The sequence below is a fragment of the Oncorhynchus masou genome, chromosome 10, assembly GCF_036934945.1.
Source record: "Oncorhynchus masou masou isolate Uvic2021 chromosome 10, UVic_Omas_1.1, whole genome shotgun sequence".
NCBI classification, from domain to species: Eukaryota; Metazoa; Chordata; class Actinopteri; order Salmoniformes; family Salmonidae; genus Oncorhynchus; species Oncorhynchus masou.
The window spans coordinates 37,651,752-37,662,949 of NC_088221.1; the positions used below are offsets into that span (position 1 = coordinate 37,651,752).

Below are 11,198 nucleotides of genomic sequence, written 5' to 3' on the forward strand. Positions count from 1 at the left end.
GAATTTTCCTGTCAATGGTCCAACTGCCCCATCTGACCTTTGACCCTGATTTAACCAGTGACCAACATGAAGCTTTTAGAAGCACTCAGAAACATACTACATTTTACAAAAACAATGATGTGGCGAAAAGGAGGAAGACTTTTGGAAACATAGCCCTTTGACCTGTAACGGAGCACTAGTGTCATCACTGAAGGATCCAGGTCAGAAGCCTATTGGTACAAACGAGATTGTGGAGAGTCTGGGCTGCAAGCAAAAAGTGAAGACAACCCTCTTCGGCCCTGTGGAGCCCCATCCCTGAACCCCTCTCACTCTGTCATCACATAACCCCCCCATAGAGCCCCTTCAGCTGAGCAGTAATCAGGCCAGCTCAAATTAGGTCTAAAGCCTCTCACTCTCTGTCTGTCTCTCCAGCTCTCTGTACCAACACAGCACCCAGGTCCTAATTAGGGCTGTAATGGTGACCGTATTACCGCCACACCAGCAGTCACAAGTCATGACCGCAGTCAAATTCCATGTGTTGGGTGTAAGATAGCCCACCGACTGATAATGTGCCACAGCCCTAATGACCATCTTCCTAGCTGTGCCAGAAACAGTAGGCGAAGGGAAGAGCCTGGAGCGCTTAGCCTTAGTTTACCAGCTCAGAGGGCCTGAGCCCTGGGGCAAAGGCAGCTAAACACAGGGACTGCAAGGAGGGAAAACAGGGCGGACAAAAGTCTGAGACCCACTTTAAACTATGTAGGCCAGGAAAAGTATGGTTTTGTCTAGATAGATATCTCAAAAGGTACCAGCATACAATAAGCTGCGTATCACAACAATAAATCACCAGCTTCGTAAACAATGCAAGGAAATATCCACACAGAAAGATGGGATAGAATAGAAGCACTGACATATCGGACTTCCAATGTCCTCACAATTGGGCTACATACTGTAAGTCATAATAGACCTGTATGCCCCAGGAAGAATTCCTAATTATTAACAATCTTAGCTATTTTTTTTATAAAACAATGAAGTTTATGTTAAGGTGTAAGGTCAGTGTGAAAGCATTGAGTGGGATTCAGGTAAAGTGATCCTTGTAGATGGAATAAGGACTCATTGCCATTCTGTTCAGTGGAGTTCTTTCTGCTTGTCTCAGGCACATTACATAGGCCAGTTAATGCTCTATAAAACATGCTTAGTAAGGAGGAAAGAATTTGAACTGGTATCCCTGTAAAGATCTGCTTTGGAACGGATATCTTATGGGTCAGCTCAGCCACATAATACAATCATGTTTTAACCAGGTTTGTCGATTCATGTCATTAAACTTCAAGGGATACTTTGGAATTTTAGCAATTTACTTTCCCAGAGTCAGATGAACTCATGGGTCCCATTTGTATGTCTCTGCATCCAGTATGAGGGAAGTTAGAGGTAGTTTTGAGAGCCAATGCTAACTAGCGCTAGCGCAATGACTGGAAGTCTATGGCCTCTACTAGAATGCTAGCAGTTACCATATACTTCCGGTCATTGTGCTAACACTACATAGCAATTGCACTAATGCTAGTTAGCAACTTCCTTCAAACTGCATGCAGAGACAAAAAAAAAATGGTACCCGTGAGTTCACTGCCAAAATTCTGAAGTATCCCTTTAATGAGGGCACCTATCGAAGATGCTTCCTCAAATCAGCATTAATGTCACTAACATTATGGTTCTCAGAACACAATACATATTCATCACAAGTCCAACTATCTGGAGCTTAAAGACAACAAGTGTGTTATTCCCCCCCAAAAAATGTTTTGTATTTGTATCTGAAAAGCGGGATTATGTTGTTTACTTACTGAATAACATGGATGACATTGAAAACTTCCTCTGACCTCTGAAAACCAACATGTTTGAATGCCAACACAAGATCAATGCCATTAGTTTACTCTGCCTACCAACCCAACAATAGCCAGAGGACAAATCCCCAAAAGGATATTGGATAGTCTGGCCCCAGAGTAAAGCCTCCCTCTCCTCTCCACCTTGTTCTAGCTTTCCAATTCATATTCTTCATCTCTTGACAACACTATCCCCATTCACCACTCTCAATATATCTCCAGAGTGGCTTTGATATTTACCTTTAAGAATGATGGAAGAGTTAAAGTTCTCAGTCACCGCGACGGATTTCCATCATATGGATTGAAACATTTCAATTAAAAAAATGGAATTTCAAAATTATCCTTTTTCCCTCAAAAGCATGGTCATAACTTTTTTTTAAATCAAAGCAGAGGTTAACTTGGCCACGCAGACAATCGATCTGAGATCAACTTAAAGATGCACTATGCAGAAATCGCTCTGCCATTTCCTGGTTGCTAAAATTCTAATCAAGTTTGCCTAATTTTACTTTATGTGACAAAACAAGCAAGTATAATGAAGAGAATCATTGTACCATCTAAACCATTGTGAAATATATTTTCCATAATCAAAAATATTGTATTTTAAGCTGTTGTACAAAACCGAAAGTAAAAGAAGCAAAGACTCAACTTAAAAACCTGAAGCATAGAAATAGTGCATATAGAACAGCTCTTCCAATTTAGACTTGCTTTCAATGAGAATGACAGCTCTATAACTCACATTTCTATTTGAATTTTGTGGGGTCACCGAAAAAGTTACATATTGCAGCTTTACGTTTCAGTAATTGGATTTTTTTTTTTGCATTAACCCCTGATGACGTAAATCAAATAAAATAAAATTAATATTGGTCGCTTACACATATTTTGCAGATGTTATCGCGGGTGTAACGAGATGCTTATGTTCCTAACTCCAACAGTACAAAACAATACAGACAAATCAAAAAAAGATAAATATAGAAATATTAGAACAAGTAGCTAACTACTCTCATGAAGCCCTTATATATATATATATAAAAAGATATGCCTCTCAGCTATCTAGCTGCTATCTGACTGCATATTCACCCCTCTTACCTTGAAGTTGGAACAGTTGACCCAGGTGGTAGCAATGCTGTCCACCATCCTGTCCAGACCTGTCTGGTCTTGCTCCAGATCCTGGGACCTATCCTTATCCAGGATGTAATCTATGAGCTCCTGTCCCACCTGCACCTTCCTCCCCAGGTCTTTCTGCACCACCTGTGCCAGACAGTACTCCATATTGACCTCCATGGTCTCGGCCTCGTCTCTCCCTCTTCGGTCCCACCACTAGCTTCCACTGATCCAGGCAGTGGGAAGGCCGAAAACAAATGGGTGTGACCCCCACCGGGCGTGTGTGCCCTGGAAAAAAGGCAACACAAGAGCAGGCTCCACACACTGGATTGATGTAGCCTATTTATATCCCTTGGGCAGGCCGTGGGCTAGGCTGTGTGATGGGTGCGAGGAGCTAGCTAGAGGTCAGGCCGCGGGGATGGAGGGAGCCTGGGGAATGGCAGCTATGCACCATGTGTGTCTGGATGGCAGCTGCGGAGGGTTTTTTTTTCTTCTTTGTGTTGAAGTGAGTCTGAGCCACGCTGTTAGTACCAGGCTGGGCAGAGATGATGGTTGTGAGAGCAGCAGTGGGTAAGGCTCATGAAGTGACAGTAACTGGAGAAGGAGAGCAGGGAAGGTCTGGAAGGGAAGAGCTTCATAGCTTAGTGGTCCCTAGTTCCCAGGAAGGCCTGGGGTCAAGAATAGAAAAGGGAAGGCCGTTAACACAATCCCAACCTCCTGTCTTCAAATTGTAAATGCTACACAACCTGCCGCCATGGCAACTTGGGTCAATGTAGAGTTCACTTGAGCCCCTAAGCCCAGTGTGTTACTGGGCAATTCCACAATAAAGGACACAGACTCAGATTTTTCATTTTAAAATGTATGCCAAAAGAGCCTGCCCCCAAATAAGGCCAGGTCCACACCAGACCAAATCTGAACCAATCATAGACGTCTATGTTTCACAAGTTTGTACATCACAGTGAAGTAGATATGTTCAGTACAGTACATTTCTGTACTATAGTGTTCGCTACACTGCTGTGCTGTACTTTTCTTTACTGTTCTCTACTGTACAAATGTGTGAAACATAGACATCTATGAGTGGTTCAGATTTGGTCTGGCCAAGGCGGTCCGACCAAATTTCAACCAGTTTTCTACGTCCATGGACATCCGGTGCCCAGTCGGGGAGGATACTTAAATGGAAAGAGGGTAGGTGGTAGGTGTCATTAAGAACTGGGAGAGATGACATTAACTGGAGCGAGAGAAGAAAGAGAGTGAGAGTGGCAGAGGAAGAGAGAGGGAGAGGTTTTCCAGACTGTTTTCACAGTCTTGCTTTGACCACCAGATGACAGATAGAGAAAGAAAAGTTATGAGCTGAACATAACAGTATGCCAGTGGAAGGGAGGAAACTAGCAGGTAACCCAACTGTGGTTTGTGACTACTATGATTTCCCATTGTAGCCAATTCAACTGCAGTAATTATGTTAGCAATTTGTTTTTTTCAAACTGAATTTCAATGCACAAGTTAATGATTTTTAAACTGACAGAAGGCAAATATTATTATTTTTTTACTATAGAGAAGTGTTGATATTAGTTGACAGGGTCTTTACTTCAACATTACTGTGTGGTGATGTATTTCTAATACCTTTTAAGACTTTTTCTGATAGATGTTGTCTAAACCTCTTTTCTATCTGTTTGACTAAAATTCAAAAAGGCACTCGCACATCTGAGCTATCTTTTTTTGCAAGTGGATGGTAACAGTTCAATAAGATGAGAAAAAATAAGAAAGCCGCACACTACTGTTGATAGTATCACTGCTCTTGATTAAGCTTTACGTATATGACTAGAAATTAAAGCCTTTGTTTATTCCTAATTTTTAGGATGGAAAATGTATATATACACCTTTATTTAAAAAATAAAATACTCATTTGACATGCTCCTATGAACTTCAGATGTTGCTTCTCATGGGTCCTTTGCATGGAAATGCCCTACTGCAATGTTGACACGTCATATCAAATCGGCTTTGTTTGTGTATGTGACCTGCCAGCAAGAAATGCATAATTCTCCTAAGAAGTATGTCGAATTTGTCTGTGTCTGGGCAATCCAACTGTAGTCAGAGTTCGGTCAGACATGCCAAACTGCTAAAGGGACAAAGATTTGCACTGTCAGAAAGTCTGACATTACCCACAAACTAAGAACCATGAAGTAGGCAATTTTATATGAAATATCTGTTAAATGTATGGATGATATAACCGGGTCCAACGTCTCTGTGGTTTTGCTGACTCCTATGGTCGTTATCATGCCATGGGAGTCTTGGGACCATGCTATATGGTTCCAAAACCGTATTATCATGGTTCTCAGTTTGTGGGGACTGTCTGATTGCATGAATAGACAGAACACACTCACAGAGGATTACTTAAACAAAGACTGTCAGACCCACAACCTAAGAAGTCATACAACACAAGCAAGACTTGTCACGCACCATTATTTTGGTATTTACACTGAAAACACAGAGAACGCAGAAACGATTAACTGCCTACAATAAATAAACAGACACAATGACAAGCATCCGTGTGCTTGAATTATTGCACAAGTAGCCTTGTAGTTTTCTACTGTATCTAACGTTAGCTAGCTTTTGTATCTGCTTGTGGCTGACAGCTAGCCAACAGCAGCAGTCGTATGTGCTTGCCAGTTATTGCTTAGTCAAGCGCTGTCTGGTTAAAATAAACCACTAATTCCTATAAGAGACTGACAGTTAAATGGAAACACGTTCAAAAACAACCGCATATTTTGACAACGATTGTAGCAACTACCGACCGGAGTCAAGCGTTACAGTAGATACCCTATGTTATTTGAACTAGCGCTTTTTCATTGATTAGCTAACGTTAAATGTAACACCACACACAGCTAGCTTACTGTTAGCTAACGTTACTTCACACAACGCGATAATCTATTCTGAATGAAAGCATGCATACATTTGAAACGGTTTGTCTTATTACTTACCATGCCATACTCAGAAAGATCAATACAAATTTCTTAAGTCTTTGTAAATATTGTCGGGTTATGACTATTGAGCAGCATCGAGGCACCTCAGTCGCCACCCGGAATACCGTTCGCTGGACAAGAATGGTATTGACGTGGGGATGCGCTTGGAAATTAGCGAATGCACATTTGTTCACTACTTCTCTCCTAAATATATTTTCTTCCGCGGATTAAATTGCCCTTGATGTGGCTAATAGTTGTGTGACTGCAGCTTTTCTAAATTTGAAGAGTGCTACAGCAACTCAGTAGTTTATGTGACGGGAGGCGCAATGGTGCAAGAGCCACCCAAGCGACTCATGTCCTGTTGCTCTGAACCTGTCAAGCTAGTAACGCCTTGATCACACCAATAGTGTTTGCGCAAAAAGTGTGCAACATCTGGATGTGTGCAACAAAAGTTCAGTCACCTTCTGCGACAATTTTTTTGTCAGATTGACGCATACGTCAGATAAATCCAACATTTGCACCACAGAACGCACTGCAACTGCCTGCACCACAGACGCTGCTTTCGATTGGAAATGAATGCATTTCTGCTGTACCACAATGAAACCCTGTCGGTGTGACCGAGGCGTAAGCCACTAGTCTTCAGCGACATCTTCTGGCATAAACAGATATTTTCACATAGAATATACGGCTGTCGTGGCATTATGATGTGATATCCAAACCCAAAGTCAAGCTTTTATATGTATTACAGATCATGACCATTTATTTTGACAACCCAAAATACCAAAGCACATTGACAAATAAACGTAATCAAAAATTACTGCAGGTGGATAATATCCACGAGTCCATATCGCTAATACAGATAAAAAATAATGATAACTCAATATTTTTAGTCTGTATGGCTCCAGTCAAATGCAACCCCAACCAACTACTGAGAATGGTTGTTTTCTCATAGTTTGTTAAATTTACAATTAGGTGTGCCTCATTTACGAGCCACCAAAGACATAAGTAAATTTTCTTTGTCATTCCACCTTATGGTATAGCTGTGGGGCTTTAGGGGGCACTATACAGGTTCGTAGGTTAACCCTCAACTGCCAACAGTCATTGGCTCTTTAGCCATTCTCCTCTGGGAAATTATATAGAGGACCAACCAACCACCATGTACAAATGTCTCTGCTTTACATGCAAGGCAATTATAACAAGTTATTGTCCTTCAACGTCCGTGTTGACGTTTGTTCAATTAGCGCCTCCTTCATTGACAATGGGCTCCACATCACCCTCCGAAGGCTCTTCTCCCTCTTCTAGGAAGGAGGACTCCTCAGTCTCCTCCTCCGAGGAGCACTCGTCATCTGACTCTGCTCTTTCACTTTTGCCTCTGGACTTTTTGGGGGCTGGTGTATTCTTGATGACGATTTCACCGTCGCTGTCATCTTCATTGATCTTCATGGACCTCCTCCTCTCCAGGACAGAGGGAGTGCACACTGGGGTGACATCCTGAGGGGAAACATATAACACAGAGGATGTTATACCCAGGTAATTTCAGAGCTATGGGTCTCTGAGGTCGGCCTCTATTGATGTATCTCTATGGGTGGGAACATGTTCACTGTGCATAATAACAAGTCAATGAGTGGGTATTATTCTTACTGAGTGTGAGAATCATTTACTTGTTAGATATCGTGATGTGATTGTGGGCACATGGGTTTAATCACCTTGCTATACAGAGCAGGCAATAAGCTTAATGTACCACAATAATGTTGGCACAGTTCTCACCCCAGACAACTGGTACACCTGAGGTAAGTTTCAGAATGTGCCAAAAAGCATAGCTATATACAACAAAAAAGCATTCTGTAGTTCAAAGTAGTCATTCAAAAACATGTTATTTTCTGATTAATTGTCCTTACCTCACTACATGTGGACGCATTCACAGTGTCATCTAACTTTTTCTTCTGTGGCACTTGGGAAGCCTTCAAGGGTTTACAATAGATTAGGATACAAGTCAATAATGCAGGTTCAAATTCAATACAAATTGTTTTAAAAATGTGAATGTAGTGAATTTTAACTTTAATTTCACACAAAGAAACATCTATTGAACCGTTGAGTCAAATGCAAAACTTACAAATCCTGGGAAGTCATAGTCAATTCCCTTCTCTGCCAGCCTCTTGCGGAGCTTGGACTCTTTGCGCAGTAGCCTTCCAGTCATCTCTGTGACCTCCTCTGGTGTGTGTCTCTTGTTATAGCGAGCCACAGCAGGCTGCCTGGGCTTCTTAAACTCTCTCTGTGATCCCACAAACAGCTTCTCATGCACCTTCTCAGCAGGGACCAGATGACCTGTGGAACAGAATACAACTTTATTAGTGCATCTGTCTTCTCTCCTCCCACAAATCACTCACACTACAAGACATCAAGAGCAAGGGGCAAACATTAGACCTGACCGTATGACTCTGGGTTTAAATTAAGAGCAAAAAGGCAGCGTATTTCTTCAGAACTTACATTTGATCAATCTCTCGCCCATCAGGTAGTTGTTCATAGTCTCAGCCACGATCTTGGCAACATCGTCGCAGTCGAACTCCACAAATGCATAACCTTTGCTCCCACCTGTCTGAGAGGAGAAAGGTCAAATGTTTTTCACTGGATCCCCCTTCAATCTAGCTCTCGAAACCCCCTCTTATCCATGGGGTTTTCTGCAGTTCGATAAAGCCACCGTTGGCTGCGTGTTAACAACAATTCTGAGTCTGTGTTTAAACTTCTAGAAATGACCATCATTGCTTGTGTAGCCAATGTGAAATGACGTCACTTGCTCTGAGACCTTGAAGTAGTGGTTCCCCTTGCTCTGCAAGGGCCGCGGCTTTTGTGGAGCGATGGGTAACGATGCTTAGAGGGTGACTGTTGACGTGTGTAGAGCGTCCCAGGTCGGGGCGAGGGGACGGACATAAAGTCTATACTGTTACACTTGCGGTTTTCGAAACATGTGACCCTCATCTTTCATATCAGCAAGAAAGAAAGTTCAATATAAAAAATAAGATATGCTTACTGTAGCAGTTTTAGAGTGCTAGATCCATATGCTGTGTGCCTCTCCAGTTGACAAACTACACGTCCGCCCCAGTCGTGCACAGGAGTTCGGCACATGCTAGAGACATGGTTGTGTGGAAAAACTAACCCTTAACCTATAGGTGTAGTAAGTTAACCTGCTGTTTTTAGACAATTATTTACAGGTGATATGAAAGGTGTTCTTTATGTTTCTAAAAACATTACCACAACAAATGCGTTTTAAAGTTTAGAACGTGCATCAGGGCTCTCTGGCCATAAAAATACTGGTAGTTAATGGTAGTTAGAGTCTATGAACGGGTTATCCTCAACCTGATCTCTATCATATCATGTATTATTTAGGTTTTACCATAAAACACTAATTCTATCCATGTTCACTTGCCATTAATGATATATAGCTATGCATTAGTGGCATGAATCTTTCCCATGAGTGGTTGTACAGTAAGCTAGTGTGGGCACATGGGTTTAATCACACTGCTATACAGAGCAGGCAATAAGCTTAACGTACCACAATACTGTAGGCACTGTTATCTCACCCCAGGCAACTGGTACACCCGAGGTAATTTTCAGACGGTGCCATAAACCTGTGATGAATCAAGTGATACGCATGTGAAAGTGTTTGTCAAAATAGAAATGACATGTTTGCTTTGACAAGTAAGTAGGCTGGAAATATCCACCATCTTATTCATAAGATCACTGATCAAAGATCGACGATACCTTTTTACTCCTGGCCAGTCGTAACCTGACGACTTTTCCAAACTGTTCAAAGTAGGATTTGAGCTGAGGTTCAAACAAGCCAGTGGGAAGGTGACCAACATAAATCACTCCTGGACTTATTTGGTTTCCCTGTAGAAAAATGAGTAAAATGTGTCAAAGCATAATCCAACATTGACTAAGAACATCAATACTCTGTCCGAGTTTGATAGTTAACGTTAGCTCGTTAGCTAGCAAGTTAATAAATAAAAAAATAGTTAGCAGGTTAGTGACTAGCAGCACATCGCTTGATGAAACAATCTAATAAATCAAATGGTTGGATGAACTAACAAGTCCATTTTTTTAAATAAACGAGGATTATTATTTAATTGTAGCATTCTAGCTAGATTGCAAGTTCCACATGTGGATTGTAGTTAGCTTTCAGGCCACTGGCAGAGTCGCATGCGTTTGGGAAAACTAACCTTGTTGGGTCGCTTCTTCACCTCCTGGACTTTCTTCTTGAATTCAGCCTCCTCTTTAGGGTTTAAAGCAAGTAAAGCTTTAGTCGGCTTAGTGGCCGCCGGTGCCTTTGTTTCTGTCATGACAGTTGTTTTATTATTTTAACAGAAGTAAAACTATTCGCGAGAGAGAACACACGACGTTCCGATCCCAAAATGACCACGTTTTCTTCTCTTCCGCCCAGTAACCCACGTGACTACACTCAACGACGAGTTAGTTGAGTCAACTACAGTTGTCCTTATTTCTAAACAGCGTCACCTATGGGCCGGAGGGATAGCAAGGCATCTCTTGATTGGACCCACAAAAAACATTTATTCTTATTTTATTATGATAACAGCAGTTGTGTAAAGTACTTAAGTAGAAATACTTTAAAGTACTATTTAAGTAGTTTTTTTGGGATATCTGTACTTTACTTTACTATTTATATTTTTGACAACTTTTACTTTTTTTAACCTTTATATTTCACCAGGTAGGCTAGTTGAGAACAAGTTCTCATTTACAACTGTGACATGGCCAAGATAAAGCATAGCAGTGTGAACAGACAACACAGAGTTACACATGGAGTAAACAATTAACAAGTTAATAACACAGTAGAAAAAAAAGAGAGTCAATATACATTGTGTGCAAAAGGCATGAGGAGGTAGGCAAATAATTACAATTTTGCAGATTAACACTGGAGTGATAAATGATCAGATGGTCATGTACAGGTAGAGATACTGGTGTGCAAAAGAGCAGAAAAGTAAATAAATATAAACAGTATGGGGATGAGGTAGGTAAAATTGGGTGGGCTATTTATCGATAGACTATGTACAGCTGCAGCGATCGTTAGCTGCTCAGATAGCAGATGTTTGAAGTTGGTGAGGGAGATAAAAGTCTCCAACTTCAGCGATTTTTGCAATTCGTTCCAGTCCACTTCACTACATACCTAAAGAAAATATTGTACTTTTTACTCCATACATTTTCCTTGACAACCAAAAATACTACTTACATTTTGAATGCTTAGCAGGACACGAAAATAGTCTAATTCAAGCAC

General features: G+C 41.3%; 2 protein-coding genes and 2 non-coding genes across 4 annotated transcripts in view; all 4 read right to left on the reverse strand.

Annotated features, from left to right (window-relative positions):
* The window catches only part of LOC135546853 (CLIP-associating protein 1-B-like), a 40,975-nt gene extending 34,765 nt beyond the window's left edge, over nucleotides 1-6,210 (reverse strand). Inside the window, exons 1-2 of the mRNA XM_064975425.1 lie at nucleotides 5,930-6,210; nucleotides 2,937-3,619 (exon numbers count right to left, since the gene is read on the reverse strand). Coding sequence (XP_064831497.1) covers nucleotides 2,937-3,131 — 195 coding nt within the window. The 5' untranslated portion in view covers nucleotides 3,132-3,619; nucleotides 5,930-6,210. The remainder of the gene's footprint in view (nucleotides 1-2,936; nucleotides 3,620-5,929) is intronic.
* A 431-nt stretch (nucleotides 6,211-6,641) lies between these two features.
* On the reverse strand, nucleotides 6,642-10,352 carry nifk (nucleolar protein interacting with the FHA domain of MKI67). Its single transcript, XM_064976700.1, has 6 exons — nucleotides 10,129-10,352; nucleotides 9,671-9,799; nucleotides 8,399-8,507; nucleotides 8,025-8,236; nucleotides 7,810-7,872; nucleotides 6,642-7,402 (listed from the first exon to the last, which is right to left on the reverse strand). Exons 1-6 carry the CDS (start codon nucleotides 10,246-10,248, stop codon nucleotides 7,145-7,147), a joined length of 891 nt encoding a protein of 296 aa, XP_064832772.1. The 5' UTR covers nucleotides 10,249-10,352; the 3' UTR covers nucleotides 6,642-7,144.
* LOC135547793 (small nucleolar RNA ACA64) lies at nucleotides 7,592-7,717 on the reverse strand. The gene has a single exon (XR_010456742.1). It is a non-coding gene; the product is annotated as a small nucleolar RNA ACA64 (small nucleolar RNA).
* LOC135547792 (small nucleolar RNA ACA64) lies at nucleotides 9,401-9,528 on the reverse strand. Its single transcript, XR_010456741.1, has one exon. It is a non-coding gene; the product is annotated as a small nucleolar RNA ACA64 (small nucleolar RNA).
* Nucleotides 10,353-11,198: the final 846 nt, after the last annotated feature.

Coding starts and splice junctions, on each gene's coding strand:
- nifk (XM_064976700.1), bottom strand. CDS start 10,248: ATGACAGAAACAAAGGCACCGGCGGCCACTAAGCCGACTAAAGCTTTA. Junction 9,800..10,128: donor TGAAGAAGCGACCCAACAAG/GTTAGTTTTCCC, acceptor ATTTTTCTACAG/GGAAACCAAATAAGTCCAGG. Junction 7,403..7,809: donor ATGCGTCCACATGTAGTGAG/GTAAGGACAATT, acceptor GTTTCCCCTCAG/GATGTCACCCCAGTGTGCAC.